At 33.9% G+C, this 16,145-nt stretch overlaps 2 protein-coding genes across 3 annotated transcripts; one reads left to right on the plus strand and one right to left on the minus strand.

Moving 5' to 3' along the window:
- LOC109332146 lies at positions 264-2,536 on the plus strand. 2 transcript variants are annotated; one of them, XM_019566995.1, is made up of 8 exons: positions 264-582; positions 714-764; positions 851-1,036; positions 1,157-1,262; positions 1,464-1,505; positions 1,592-1,648; positions 1,849-2,370; positions 2,404-2,536. In XM_019566995.1, the coding sequence occupies exons 1-7, from the start codon at positions 446-448 to the stop codon at positions 2,359-2,361; spliced, it is 1,092 nt and encodes a 363-aa protein (XP_019422540.1). In that variant the 5' UTR covers positions 264-445; the 3' UTR covers positions 2,362-2,370; positions 2,404-2,536. The 2 variants fall into 2 exon arrangements, with proteins under 2 accessions (XP_019422540.1, XP_019422539.1); XM_019566994.1 differs by having other exon boundaries at positions 1,849-2,536.
- Positions 5,082-15,196, minus strand: LOC109333161 (threonine--tRNA ligase, mitochondrial 1-like). The gene is made up of 19 exons (XM_019568483.1): positions 14,661-15,196; positions 14,469-14,528; positions 14,260-14,349; positions 13,418-13,492; positions 13,140-13,268; positions 12,946-13,035; positions 12,344-12,432; positions 12,163-12,259; positions 11,998-12,084; positions 10,620-10,704; positions 10,041-10,135; positions 9,888-9,920; positions 9,713-9,799; positions 7,584-7,676; positions 7,250-7,342; positions 6,939-7,160; positions 6,204-6,275; positions 5,864-5,935; positions 5,082-5,380 (listed from the first exon to the last, which is right to left on the minus strand). Exons 1-19 carry the CDS (start codon positions 15,141-15,143, stop codon positions 5,285-5,287), a joined length of 2,148 nt encoding a protein of 715 aa, XP_019424028.1. The 5' UTR covers positions 15,144-15,196; the 3' UTR covers positions 5,082-5,284.

The following is a 16,145-nucleotide window of genomic DNA, read 5'->3' on the forward strand; positions in this document are numbered from 1 at the left end:
GGTACCTGTGCCGATGTCATCCCTAATTTTGAGTTCCATTTTATGAAAATGTAGCCATGTCTGAAGACGAAGTGTTTATAATTCTATAAAAAAATATTTATTGATTAATGAAGTAATTAACTCAATACATCCGAGTTAAGTATTTCAATTTTATGTAAAAATTTCTCACCATTACATTGAAGGACATTAATGGAAGGTGGGCCTGGAAAAAAACAATTCGGGTAAATTAAAAACTTGTATATGATTCATTTATTTCACCCCTCCCTTCCCCATCTAAATGTAGAGAGAAAGAGGTGTATAAAAGTGAGATTTCCCTGTTGGTGGGCTTATATAAAGGAGGATATTATGTTGCAGTTCCCCACTGTTAAAGATAGCTTGGAAAGAGAAGAGTGGTACAAGGGAAGAAAAGAAGAGATCAAATATAATTTATTCTGAGGATTTCATAATGGAAGAACATCTCACTCCAATGGCTGTTACTCATCTCCTTCAACACACTCTCAGAAGCTTGTGCATCCATGAAAATTCTCAATGGGTCTATGCTGTCTTCTGGAGGATCTTGCCTAGAAACTACCCACCTCCCAAGTAAGAAAAGAAAAAAGTAACACATGTACTTTTATATATATATATATATATATGTGTGTGTGTGTGTGTGTGTATAAACATTTCCATGTTAATTAGGATTATATGCTGATTTTTCATTTCTTGTAATACAGGTGGGAAGCTCAAGGGGCTTATGATAGATCAAGAGGAAACAGAAGGAATTGGTAATGTTTTAAGTGTTATCTTTAAAAGTGTTGTAATATATTTAACAAAATTCATGTTTGGTAGTTAACACTATATATGCATGCAGGATACTGGTGTGGGAAGATGGTTTCTGCAACTTTGCTGCATCAGCTGCAGCACCTGAAATTAACACTACTGGTGATTGTCCTACCTCATCAGTTTATGGGAACTGTGATCAATTCCAACCCTACCAAGGGCTTCAACCAGAGCTCTTCTTCAAGATGTCACATGAGATCTATAACTATGGAGAAGGGTATATTTCTATATATGTATACCATGAAGTAATTTTTTCCATTTGAATAATATTCCTCACTTTTTTTTCTTGGGAGTTTCAAAGCAAAGAGGTTATAATGAAGTATATACTATGGACCAGGTTGATAGGAAAAGTGGCTTCAGATCACAGTCACAAGTGGATATACAAAGAACCTAATGATCAAGAAATTAACTTCTTGTCAGCATGGCACAATTCAGCAGACTCGGTGAGAAAGCTAAGTGAACATTAAATCTCAAAATTTCTTGCTTATATAATCAAGGTTAAGTTTGTGATTTCATGTTATAAGTTCCTTGAAGGGAACTTGATGGACATAATATCCATGATTTCATGTTGATATATGTTTCTCAAAAGAAAGAAAAAGAAATTCTGTCGGTATCCTTATTATATATATGATGCTCTTTTACAGCACCCTAGGACTTGGGAAGCACAGTTCCAGTCTGGTATAAAGGTATGACATAATTCATATATGCAGCACCCTTAGCTTTAAGACAACATATCCTTTATATTCTGATTCAATTATGTATAATCTTGCAGACTATAGCCCTTATTGCTGTAAGAGAGGGTGTTGTTCAGTTAGGTGCTGTTAACAAGGTTCTCTCTCTTTATTCACTCTTCTCCCTTCTCTCTCTCTCTCACTTAAGCATAAGTCTCTTTGTTAACAACATAATATACATTTATAATAAGATATTTGTTCAGGGTGAAAATCTAATGTTAGAATTTAGGAGTGTAAAAACAATTATATTCACTCATATCATGTCCACTTTCTTTTGTCTATCACTATGACACTCAAGGTGATTGAAGACCTGAGCTATGTAGTACTATTGAGAAAAAAGTTCAGCTACATTGAGAGCATTCCAGGTGTGCTTTTACCACATCCATCATCATCTGCATACCCATATAAAGTGCAAGGATATAGTGTCCCAGAGCAGTGGCATTTCCAAGGAAACCTTGCAGCAGCACCAACTGAACTATATAGTGACCACTACAACATGCAGCCACTGAAGATAACTCCCTCTATGAGCAGCCTTGAGGCACTACTCTCTAAGCTTCCCTCGGTCGTGCCGCCGCCGCAACCACCACTAACACAACCACAGTCACACGTTTTGGTATCATCACAAAGGCCATTGGAATTCATGGGAATGCAAAAAGTGGCAAAGGAAGAATTAGATGCTGAGGTGTATAGGCCTGAGTTGGATATGGGTGAGAGTAGTATTTCCATGCCAGGGTATCATCACCAACATCATTTCCATCAGCAACATGATCAGAATGTAACTAGTAGTAGTGGAGCAAATAATGGATATTGAGTATTAGGGGTGAGTTGAAACATGGTGAAAATCAGTGAAGAGTGAGAATTAATTAGTCCAAAATTAAGACCTAAGTTCTAACATTGTAGTAATATGTTAAGTTGTTAGCTTCAGTATTGTTATATGATAATAACTACTGGATTTTCATCATAGGCTAATATTTTCAGCTTTTTAATTCTTGATGCTTCTTATTTCTTGCTAGTATATATTTTAACCAAAGAAGGAGCTTCCAATCATCCATATTTCATGCATGCGTGTGGACTCATGATGTGTGTGTATAAGAGTTAGTACTTAATATGATAATATCATATAGTCACATGGTGAATCTAACTACCACATTGAATTTCAACACAAGGAGTTGTGGTTGTTTAAGAATGGATGTTAAATATTTGTTCGAGAGTTGGCTTTTTGGAGAGTTGTGGAGAGAAGAGAAAGACTTTGAGTCATAAAATATACTTGAAATATCTCAAGGATGATGGAGTCGTGAAATACACTTGTAATATGACTCTCAAGTCTTTCATTTCTCACTAAAAATCAATTTACTAACCGACCCTAAATGTAATGTATAAGTAATTATATATTGCAACCAAAAGCAAACGTTTCAGATTTATAGTACAAAGTAACAAAGCTAATCCTCCATATGCTAATCTTAGGTTAAAAGTTAAAAATATAAACCAACTACCATTTAACATTTTCAATAAACACCAGCAATAATTTGGTCTGAGCAGATAAATCTTAGCCCAAATTTGCTATAATATATAATAGTATATACTATATAACTTCATTTACATAAAACTCCAAAAAAGTTTCCCTGCATGAGATATAAAAAACAATTTTAAAATTAATAAATTGGGTTGCAGAAGAAGGGTGTAACATAGCCTTCATTGTTTATTAAATAACAAGCTAACATACCAACAGGTTACTGGCAATAGCTGCAAGCATTCGACGTTTTGTCCAAATGAATCGATACTTCATTACTCTCTCTATGATTTGAAGTGAGGACAAAACATATCACTGTCCTATGCTAAAATTTACTTCTAAATTAATTTACTTTTTTCTTTATGAAAAATGACAAAGTGGTATAAACCAATCCTGCATAAACATCAACTACGTACAAAGTACATCTATTGAAAATTTAAGGTGTGGAGATGAGAATAGAAATAATAACTATGTAGATAGCTATGAGGATTTTTCAATTTGAAAACATTTTGATACATTAATTGTTGAACGCATATGGTAGAATTTTTCTTCACTTTTTTTACTTGAATAAAATATTATAGGTCTAATATTTAAAAATTAGCATGATTCTTTCTTATTACCGGACAGACAAATATTATTCAATTTTCAATATAAGTATGTAATTGATAGGAGCGACCAAAATTCAAGTTTCATATCCAGATAAAAATTATAAATAAAATTCTGGTAATTATAAAAAAATTACTCTCTTTTTTCAACTAAAAAAAATACTCTCAAATAATAATTTCTTTTATAAAATCTCATATAAGACATAATAATAACCGTAAAGTTTCACAAAGATTTTAGCTTTTTCGATCAAAAAATCTTCAAGTTGAAGCATTATTTAACTTCATTTCAATCTAGTGGTTTATGATGTGGTGCTATCCATTATCGTCTCACGTTGACTTGTCTTGTGATCATTTTAGTTTAAAAAAATGATATTCTCACTTTTTTTATCTTACTCATTTTTAACACTATTTTATAATAATTGGTAATAAAAAATATTTACAATCGACAATAAATAAATGATTAATAGTAATAAAATTTGAAAAAAGATGGAGAAAAGAAGGATGATATAATTACTCTCTTGGTTTACTGGTTAACAAATCGAGCAAATATACATGTCTGGCAGCTCTCTTATAAAGGCTTACTAGACTTAAATCTGCACGTTTGAGTCATTGACGACTAGGCCCATTTATAAACTTCAGAGGGAATTGAGGTTAACACAAAGGCTCGGGAAATATACACATTTACAAAACCAAAAACAAATAATTACAAAATCACAATCTACTATATATGATTTCATAAATTCATTTTTAGTAAAATCTTCCTTCTTCGGACAGAAATGTCTCGCTTAGAGGGGGCTATGGTCTAAAGCCAAAAAAATTAATAATGGAAAACAACAATCAAACATTTATTGCACTAACAATGAAAAAATATTTTTATTGGAATATAAATCAAATTTGTATAATAGTAAATAGTGACATTCAGTGTTCAAAAGAAGGCAATCATATGAAAATTTTGATCATTAAATGAATACTTGACAAAAGAAACTAAAAATATTAATAACAAAAAAGTGAAAATAGAGGTGCTCAGAAAAGAGAGAAGGGGAATTGAAGACTAATGGTTGATGAGATAAATGGTTAAATACTAAAGAGACCATCAAGGCTCCTCTTCTGTTATTTCATTTTGTCCAGGAATTTTAAAATAATTTATCTGTGATAAAACTTGATCTCAAAATAATTGAGACGAATTAAGATCTTAAAAATTAGTTCAGAATGTTTTATGTTTAAAAAATTAGACAGAATTGAGTGAAGTACAACTGTTCAATTAACATCACGGGGACAAATAAAAACAAAACAAAAAACGCAGAAGGGAAGCATATTATCAACAATTTGGGTCTTACAAAAAAAACTAGTGTGGACGTTACTGACAAACACTGCTCTTCTTCAAACAAGGGTCACATGTTGTCTAGAGCAAACAAATTAAGAATCTATCAGTGCACTCCAAAAATAAATAAGATTAACATCATATTTAGTCATGACAACAATAAAAAAAATCAGTGATCGTCCAAATCATAAGTCAAAATCAGACTAAATTGTAAGTTAGAAAATAAAAAATAATGCACACAAAATGTGTGAAAGGTGACTGCAGACGAAAAACATTCTACAACAGTTTTGACACAGTTTCAATGGAAAGCTGCAACCTCGTCTCTGAAGTGTTTGAGTAGGTTCTCAATACTCATGACGCTATGGTCTGCCTTGTCTCTAACCCGTACACTCACCTGGAACAATGAGTCAAGTTTTATGTTCCAGCACAGAGTAAAAAGGTTCCACAAGATATATATATATATATAGCCCTAACTCGTGTTTCAACAAGAGATAAATATAGCTCTAAAGCAGTTTCAATTAAAATTTACCAAGCTCAAGCAGAGCCAAAGCTTTAACCAAGCTAATATATTTAGTACACTATGCACCCTACTTTCAATCTGAACTCTTTCAATTTATGAATTTGAACGTTTTTACATGTTTGCATATGACAAGAGAATATAATATGTATAAAATATAGTCAACTGAGCTATTAACAGGATTCATAAACTGAATTTCTAAATATTCGGGCTTAGTTCGCATAAGTAAGCAAGCTTTGTTTGTATGGAGTCCTGTCTAAATTAGCCAAGGTTGGGTGAAAAGTAGCAGACTAGAATAGTTAAAACTTAAAATTGAAATATACTACCAAATGATTAATCAGAAGTGAGAATAGGAAAGACCTGTCCTGTATTAGCTTCCTCCTCCCCAACAACCAAGATGTAGTTGTACTGTGCTAACTGAGCTTCTCGCACCTGCAGAATACCATACTTTCTAATCAACACAATTCTCTATTATTAAGACATCAGATTCATGATAATGAAACCATAATTAATAGATAGATAAATAATGAACTTCTCGATTGGCACTTGAATGGAATTTTATGAAATTCAGTACATGGAGATCTAATTACATGACTAAAAAGTTATGCCACACTGCTGCCATTGCATGAATAAGAGGCTAATAACACTAAATACACAAGCTTAACCCATCTACACTATTGGTTCTAAAGGTTTTCCTTACCTTCTTCTGAATCTTCCTATCAGTTGTATCAGCATCAGCATGGTACCCTGCTTGGTGAAGCTGATCACGCACCTAGAAAGTTAGAGCACGAGAGTTTGTTAACCAATTAATAGGTGGCTTGGTTTTGCTATAATAGACAGTAAAAGTATCCCCACCAGAATTAGAAACAGAACAATGAACACTTAACCTACTGCACTAGGCAAGGAACATCACTGAAACTCCGATTAAGTTACAGCTGGAAAAAGTTTACATAAAAACACATGACAGACTCTAAACGCAATTCAGAAACAGGAATATTAACTTGACTCAATGACTTCAAAAGGATGTAGGCAAGCTCAGAAATACTAATGCAAGAGGATTTTCAACATTGTATCACTTCCATGAAGCATTTACTGCATTAGACCCTCAGTTAGACATACACAAAAAATTGACATAGGATACTGTTTATAATATTACTTGATTTGTATAGATATTCATTGACTTTTGCTTTAAAAAGGCTACTAAACTCATAATTCGTTGATTCTCTGATCCTTACCAGTTGAGGATTTAATTGTGTACTATGCCTACATTATTCAAAGAGGCAGAGAAGTATGCTACTACTTCCAGCAATTCAGCCAACTTTCATAAATACCCTTACTAGATAAAAAGAATATGCAATACTTATCAACCCCCCCTTGTTTAAGTGTTACAAGACAAATATACAACAGGGAAAACCTAAAATTTAGAGTTATTTACCTTCAGTGCATAAGCTTGTGATTTCTCTGACACAGGGCATAAAATCGCTTGACGAGGACTGAGCCAGAAGGGCCATTTACCCTTGTAGTGCTCTAAAAGTATGGCAAACATGCGCTCAACAGATCCAAGAATGGCTCTGTGTATCATAACAGGTCTCTCAATTTTGGCTTCATCCTCAGCTGAGAATTCCAACTTAAAACGATTAGGAAGCTGGAAGTCAAGCTGTAATCAACAACATTCAACTCACTATCAGTTAAAAAGTTATCCAAAACTAAATCAGGTGAACGCAAGCGAAGTTGAACAGTGTCGACCTGCAAAGTTGCACACTGGAATTTCCTATTCAAGGCATCAGATACACTGATGTCTATCTTTGGCCCATAGAATGCACCATCCCCTTCGTTCAACTGCAAGGTTTTACTCAGAATTTAAGCACGGAGATATTAATCCTAACAATCTCAGGGGGGGGTGAGAGCAATAAAAAATATAGCAAGTAAACCTATAATTGAATTGAAAACATAACAGTAATTAATTTACAGTATGGTTCAAGACAAACTCCCTTTTTGGATGGCTAATCAGAATAATAATCATACATTTGATGCTAAAATAAAAGAACTATATAAGACGTATAGAAGACGACATAATTACCTGCCAAGGCTTGCCAAACTCATCTAAAGCTTCTTTAAGAGCATTCTCAGCCTTGTCCCATGTTTCCAAATCACCTAGGTATTTCTCTGGCCTCTACGCATACAAAGGAAAATAAATGACAAATCATTAAATAGACACCATATGTTGAAAGATCCAAAAGAATATAAGTTGGCCAAAACATTCTATTTTCTTCCCTTAGGTTGGAACCTGTTAAAAAGGCAAAAGAAATTTGATAAAAGGCAAAAGACACTATAAGAGCATCAGTGTTACATGGACCTACAATGAAAGCCCTCCAATAAATTACTGTACCAAACTGCTAATTGCAAATAAGACAAATAATTATGAATCAAGTTATTTTGCAAAATTAGATCCAGTACACTAAAAAATCATTCAGTGAAATATGAGAAAGACTGATAGAAATTTAAGGGTGTGTTTGCTTTCCAGTAATTTTTCCTATTTCTATTTATGTTTTCATTTTCAAAAAACAATTTTCATTTTCATATTTCAACTTTCTGAAAACACGTTTGTTATTATCATTTTCATTTTCAAAACTCTTCACCCTAAAATTCACATACAAGAACAATTACTCTTGCAAATAATTCAATTCTAAATTTTAATCACTAAAATAATCAAGTCAACAATTTTATAGGATGTATTCATATTTTATACTTGCATTTTCTTTTTTTCAATGAATTTTATGTCAAAAATACATTGAACACCAATATTGGACTTGCAAGTGCTTTGCAGAAAGTTAAATTTAGAATAAATTAGTAATATACAACTCCTCTATTATTTAATTCAGGTCACAGTAACTTTAAGGGGTCACAATTTTCAACCCAAAGTCATGTATTATCACACCAGTCATCAAACTATTTCAGCAATAATATTAAGAGGGGTGAAGAATAGTTGTCATGTTTAGAGAAAGAAATAAGTTTTATTATGAAAATGTGTGATAATCTGAATGAGTGAGTCATTCATTAATTGATTTTACATTTTGTTGATTAGTGTTGATAATAATTGAATAATATATTCTCTCCATTTTATATTTTTTTATGCTTAAGTTTATGCACATAATTTAAGAAATAAAATTGTATAAAAATTTGATATCATCTGACTAAAATAACAAAATTTAATGCACATTGGAAAACTGAAATAAGAAGAGATGAAGAAATAAACGTGAAAAAAATATGAGTAATAAATAGAGGTATAATTGGAAAATAAAATATCAATATGTATTTGGTTTCTAAAACATCAAATGACCTGAAATAACATGAAAAAATTAAAACATATGAAACAAATAGTAACGAAAGTGTTAAAATTTTCAAAAAATTAAACTCCTTCCTTATTGAAAATGTTGGAAATGATATTTTTTTCATTTTCAGAATTTCCGAAAATGGAGCTCATGTTTTCTGAAATATGAAATGATAACAACAATACAAACATGCTTTTCACTCTCTTTTTCCATTTTCATTGAAAATGAAAATAGGAAATAGCTAAAGTAGTAACCCAACTATGCATGGAAAATGGTCAAAGATGATAGAAATATGCCCATCTACGCTAGTCAGAAAACATGCCATCGAAAATATGAAGAATAGAGCTTGGGCATAGTGATGGTTTAAACAATTTGTGGAGATGCTTCATCTAAGAAGTCTATTTTTCAGAGATTGAATATCAGTCATTTTATCTTAAATCTGGTAACATGCTCTCCACCTTTTTATCTTAGAGAGGAACCACGATTGATTTCTATACTTTTTTTACTAAATCACATAAGCTAACAACAAAGTGGAAATTATAAATTCATTTACCACGGCAACTGAGACTCAATGGGAATTCATAATATTCAAATAACATAGACAAATGCAATTAAGATAACTATTAATAGGCTCAAGTTGAAGAGCTTTGAAACTGAGGTTTCCAAAAACATTGAAAAGGGCATTTCTTACTTCAGCTCATATGTAAAGTCAAATATGCCATAGACATAATTGAATTTCTATACTTTTTTTACTAAATCACGTAAGCTAACAACAAAGATAACTATTGATAGGCTCAAGTTGAAGAGCTTTGAAACTGAGGTTTTCAAAAACATTGAAAAAGGCACATTGGGCATACAATAAAGAGCAATAGCATACCGTTGAAAGCTTCAGCTCATATGTAAAGCCAAATATGTCATAGACATAATTGATGAAATTCAAGGCATTTCTCACTTCATCCTTTATCTGTAAAATAGATCAAATCAATGGTTGCAACTTCAGCTCAAAAGATAGCTTAAATATTTATGTTGCATAAATTTAAAGTGCAACTCACCTGGGACTCCCTGCAGAAGATATGTGCATCATCCTGTGCAAACATTTGAAGGAAATGGTCTTAAAAATAGAGTATGTCTAACAGTATAGAAGGAAAAAAAATGAAGACAAGGTGACAAGTTCAATGACAAACCCCCTTTGGTGCAAAGGTTACCTGCTGAAATCTCCTAACACGTGTTAATCCACTCAGAGCACCACTAGCCTCATTCCGATGCAAAACCCCAAAATCAGCAAATCGAAGAGGAAGTTCTGCCAAACCATTAAACAAATTTGAGATGATATTCCATATAAAAAAACCTCAGCTAAACCAAATTCAGTTCCCCACTCTATAGTACATACACTCAAATTGGTGGAGCATATGCATCCCATAATTTAGTAAGAATTATTTCACTTTGAAAATGGAAATCAAAATTAAGTCCACCTCTCACCAGTTCGATTTTGGACAGATCTGGTTTAAAAACCTTGCTCTATATGTCAATATGACATTACAAAACAATGATAACATACAAATTCCTCCTCCAGGGCAGAGGGAAAATTAGTGCATTAAAAAATTTGACGGGGGGGAGATGGTCCATACAGAACAAGACTGAGCAGTGAGCTTATTTATAGGCAGAGCCACTAAAACAATCAATCCGTTTATCTAGCATCTCAAACATGCGCATTATTTTGAAAACAATACGAAATATAAAAGATGTTATCTGATGATATAAATGTCAGCGTAAATAAAAATTACCTCTATATGAGCGAACTCTGTGTTTAAACATCAAGCAGTGACCTGGGCAATTCATTGGTTTCAGCCCAAACTCTTGTTTCTCAATCTAGAACACCAAAAAAAAGCTCAGTTTTGCTATAAACGTATGTGATCTTTTCAGGTTATAGACACACAAGATTAAAGACCAAAACAATGAAAAGAAAAGGTTAAATGATTTACAAATGACACTAAAACTAAACCATCCTAGATATTAAAGCTAGGAAGTGTGGACACCTTTGTTTATTGACTCGGACCAACACAGACATCTACACAACATGTGTCGGAAACCCCTCACAGGATGTCCAATTAAAAAAACACTCTTTGCAGGCTTGAACACTCGATAGACACTGCCTGGAAACTTGGTTGACACCCCAAAACGGATAAATATCTACAGTGACATGGTTGTATAGATATCTTTAAATTTGATAGTAACTTTTGCAAAGTCAAGGGAAGAAAGGAAACACCCATATCCTCCTTTTTTAATTTTTAATTGCAATTCATTAGACTAAGGGTGAAGGATGGGCTTCTAAAGCGGACTTAAGTGTATAATGAGAAAGTAAGTGTATCTCGAATCTTGTTCAAGTTGCCCCATTATATTTCTATCCAATGTTGGCCATTTATGACTTGTCTTTAATCTTCAACCTAGGCCTATACTTCAAGTTCTTCGAGTTGCCTTCATTTTCTGGGTCGCCTGGGCTTGTGCTTTTTTTTAAATCGTCTCGGACTCCACAGGTCTGCAACATTTGGTCTTTGGATTAATGAAGAAGACCGAACTCACTCTCCTAAATTAAAGATTTGGACAAGGTTTACTCCTAAATTCTAATGAGGTTTTAGAGCTTGACACTCCCGATGTTACATGCAAATGTCTAGTCCTGCAATATTTACACTCTAGGTGTCAAGTCCTAGGCATGAGGGATGTTAAGATAGTCCCACATCATATGGGAATATGGCCAGCCCGGTGCTCTTAAGGCTTAGGCATCCCTCACCCTATGAGCTAGCTTTTAGAGTTGAGTTAGGTCTAGTCTACACAATTCTAATATATTATCGTGTACATTTTTGTTTCAAAGCTTTTTGAAATAAATACAGAAAATTGACTTTTTGATACCACAATTGATATCTTTATTACACTAGCTAAAACTTATTTGTTCTTGTAATCTTGAAGATACTATAGATACCTTACCTAAACCTATTAGTTTCCTATACCCACGTGTTTTCACACCACAAAAGTAGTTATTACAAGATTAATAGGACAAATCGAATAATACAAATGTATTCATATAGGAAGATAAATAGATATGCCCTCAAACCCACATTCTTGCATAAACATACATATGCATATATTCCAATATAAAAAGCATACCTCCAAGACAAACATGTCATCTTTATAATTTGCAGCATGACCAGATTGCACCCAAAGATCCATGTTATATACATTTGGAGATATGACCTGGTGATTGAAAGTAAATAAGTACTTGGAAATGGGATACTTCTGTCACCCAAGAAAACTCCTACACTAAAACTTAACCTCTTGATAGCCTCTGTCTCTGTACTGATTTCGAATGAACTCCATCAGTTTGTTGTAGATCCGTGCACCGTGTGGAAGAAAAAACCAACTTCCTGGGCTGCAATAAACAAAGACAACTGAGACACATCAGGCACAGAAGCTTACAAAAAGTTTCAATCTGGCAACACTAAACCCACAGTACCTCCATTCATGGTGATAAATGAGCTCCTGTTTCACACCCACAATCCTGTGGTCATACTTTTTAGCCTCCTCCAGCCGAACCAAATATTCCTAAATAGGTAAAATAAAAAAGCAACAAAATTAACATAAAGATCGATATACAATATACACCACAGGTCATGGTCCTTTCACCACAACTTTGTTCCCTGCACAGATTCATTAAACGCCATAAAGAAATTGTTTAATGTCTCTCTGATAAAAAAAAATAGAGTATTTAATATGTTCACAGAAGCAAACAACAAATAGAGAGCTTCTACAGTGGCTCGCATCATTCACATAGAGTAGAGCGGAGATTTAAAAATTGGCACATATTTTATGATATAATATGTGTGTATAATTCAAAACAAAGCACAACCATGGTGCATACAGCAGCAATATCCATACATTACATCAAAAACATCATGCAATCCATGTAACATAATGCAGAAGATTATGGGCAATGACAAATGGTGTAGCACACTACTAACCATGAGTTAATTAGTTATTCAAAATAGTCAACCACAGGTCAGATTGCGGAGCTGATTGGTTTACGGAAAGAATTAACTTAACGTGAATGAAAATCACCTTCAAACTCTTCTGGTCAGGATAAGATATGCCATAAACTCTTTGTAAACTCTCACGATTCTTGTCCCCCCTCCAATATGCTGATGACGCCTGAAATTTCAAAACCAAAAACCATTATACTTGCCATTTGTATAGGCATGTGGATAAATCAAACTTGGATAAAAATAGCTTCATAAGACAAGGCAAACACATACCTTTAAACATGCAATTGCTTTGACAAAGGATGTATTGGGTATATGTGGTCCACGACATAAATCAACCAGGGGACCACATCTGTATACTGTGATAGTCTTATCAGGCGGCAAATCGGTGATAATTTCAATCTGATAAAAACAGCTACATAGTCAAAGCAGCAACTTGTAATATGACAACTATTATGAGAATGTAAACTGAAAATATGGTTCAGACAATATGACTATGTGATAGTAAACATTTATTTCTTTTAGACAATGTCATAAACAGCTATACTTGCCTTGAACTTATTATCCGAAAAAATCTCAAGTGCCTGATCGCGTGTTACTTCAATGCGCTCAAAGGGTTGTTTTTCCTGCAAGTATGATTTTAGAGAAATACTTTTTATCAGCACAATGAATGATAACATCCATGAGATACAAAACCTTGCAATGGCATACTAGCTAGGAAGGCTTTTGAACATAGAGAAAGAGAAAGGAAAATAACAACAACTGTGCATGTGTAAGGACTAAGGAGTGATTAAAAATGGAACTATTTTTATTTGAATTAATTTGGAAATCGTTGTTTATGTTTGGAACTTATTAATGCAATTGATTTTCATTGCACTGTATTGTTTTACATTTTGCCCTTATAATACCATCTCTCACAGTGTTCAGTGATGTTATTAGGCATGAGGGGTAAAAATTAAAAAAAAAATAATGGTAAAAAATCTACCATTTTAAATTAAAATCAAATCCTAACAAATCTTACTTTTTAAATATAAACCATGCAAATCCAAATTATTTAAAATTCAAATCATTTCATATTTTTCAGCACTTCCAACAGAAGATTTGATTTACGAATCAAATCCTCCATTCAACATTTCAAACTCATGCTTTGTGAACATTAGACTTCGGGTTAGAGGAAAATTTACTAAGCAGCCGAAATTTCAAAGACCATCTTATATTTCATTCCATAATGGTTCAGCTATGAAATAAGTAGAATCTAACTCAAAGCTTCAAGGAGAAATCAACACAGACAGGGAAACTTTTATCAATATCATAATCCAAAATTCTAATTTCAATAGCAATAGTTTGTAGCAGAGACAAATACAAATACAAGAGAAGGAAAGACAAGAAATACCGCAACAGCCTTCAAAGCCCCAGTCTCAATTTGCTTAAAGTGATCATCATTCAGCCCCAATTCTCCATAAAACGCATCATAATAGAATCCCTGTAAAGCAGAAATACATTGTCTCATTCTCATTTTATACACATCCTAATTCCTAAGCACCAAACACCACAAATTCACAATGCAAACAAAAAAAATTGAGTCAATAATTAACAAAATACCTCTCCTCTTGTGGTACATGGCCCAATGCATAGCTTACATCCATACTCCCCTTCCAAAGCCTGCATCACAACCAAAGAAACTAAATCAAAATCAAAATCGCTGTTCACATCATCATCGTTATAATCATAATCAGTTGAAATCATGATTAATTATAATTTGAAATGAAAGTGAAGATTGACTGTGAAATCGACCTGGCCGAGAATGTGAGCGCTGGAATGCCAGAAAGTGTCGCGGCCTTCGTCATCGCCGAATTTATAGATCCGAAGCTCAGAATCTTCCTCGAAAGGACGCGTCATATCCCACAGAACGCCATTGACCCTTGCGATGAGAGCACTGTTAGCGAGATTCTTCGAGATTTCGCGAGCTACGTCGAGTGGAGTGGTTAACCACTTCTTCGCTTCCTTCACGGTACCGTCAGGGAGAGTGACCTTGATTGGATCCTGAGCGAGAGAGAGGAGTTTTGTGCGCTGCTCAACCTGGATTTCCTCGAAGAGCTTGATGCGCTTGGGGATAACGGCGCTTAGATACGTCTCGTCTTTCGGATGAGGAACCATCACGGCGGTGGTGGCGGTGGTGGATGAAGTTGAGAAGGATAAACTGTTACTGAGGAGAGTGTGAGAGAGTTGTTGGATGGAGAAAGCTTGACGGCGGAAACGGATTAGAGAGTATAGCATAGCATAGCGTGCTGGGTTTATGGCTCAATACTTCAATGGGTCATAGGAATTTATTATTATTATTTTTCATCTATTGTTTTTTATGATCCAATGAGGTTTGTTTTTGGTTTTTAAGAATCAATTTTTATTTATATTCACTATTTATTTTCACTAGTGATGTAGTAATAAGAAGTTAATTTAATGGTGTAAAGTTTTATTGGATACTCATGTAGATTAAAAGGTCAATAATTTAATTATTGAGAACGACAATTATACATCCTGAAAATGATTAATTCCTTACTCGTCGAGTGAGGAAATATCCTCACTATGAACTTAATTGGCTTCATGGGAGTACGAGGTATCTGGAAGTCAGTGAACAAAATCAAACCTAAAAATATGGTTCATGTCTACAATTTGGTTAAATTTTTTAATAAAAATATTTTGTGGTTGGTTCCTAAAAGTTTAAAACTATGACAACTTTAACTATGAAATAGATAAACAATTAACAATTAGATGGTACTTAACATTTTTTTCCGGTGTTACAAATGGACTAAAGACAGCCCAGGAAAGCACGAGGGAAGAAATAAAGACTACTCTCCTCTCCTATAAAATGAGGAGGCACTATCGAACAACAACTGAATGGAACAAAAACTGGGAGTAGTATCGAAGACCCGAGCACGCATATTCAGATGAAGGCCAAACTTAGTAAAGGCATCCACAACACTATTGGCTTCCCGGAAAATATGAGTACATATAACCTATGAAATTTTGGAATAAGACTTCGGATTTGATCCACAAGCACCGCACATGGATGATACACAGGACATTCAGACCCCACCATCTGCACACAACACGCTGAATCAGACTCAAGAATGACCTTATGGAAATCCCACTAATGCAACAGCCTCAAACCTATCAGGATACCCCAGAGCTCCGCCTGGACCACTGTGTAAGGATTGAGATGGTTAGCATAAGCAAAAAGGAAGGCACCAAAGTGGTTCCTTACGACGCCACCACATGCAG

Source organism: Lupinus angustifolius, chromosome LG18 (genome assembly GCF_001865875.1).
Source record: "Lupinus angustifolius cultivar Tanjil chromosome LG18, LupAngTanjil_v1.0, whole genome shotgun sequence".
NCBI classification, from domain to species: Eukaryota; Viridiplantae; Streptophyta; class Magnoliopsida; order Fabales; family Fabaceae; genus Lupinus; species Lupinus angustifolius.

Coding starts and splice junctions, on each gene's coding strand:
- LOC109332146 (XM_019566994.1), top strand. CDS start 446: ATGGAAGAACATCTCACTCCAATGGCTGTTACTCATCTCCTTCAACAC. Junction 1,263..1,463: donor GGCACAATTCAGCAGACTCG/GTGAGAAAGCTA, acceptor GCTCTTTTACAG/CACCCTAGGACTTGGGAAGC. Junction 1,506..1,591: donor AGTTCCAGTCTGGTATAAAG/GTATGACATAAT, acceptor ATAATCTTGCAG/ACTATAGCCCTTATTGCTGT.
- LOC109333161 (XM_019568483.1), bottom strand. CDS start 15,143: ATGCTATACTCTCTAATCCGTTTCCGCCGTCAAGCTTTCTCCATCCAA. Junction 14,350..14,468: donor CATGTACCACAAGAGGAGAG/GTATTTTGTTAA, acceptor TCTGCTTTACAG/GGATTCTATTATGATGCGTT. Junction 12,085..12,162: donor GAGACAGAGGCTATCAAGAG/GTTAAGTTTTAG, acceptor TTCAATCACCAG/GTCATATCTCCAAATGTATA.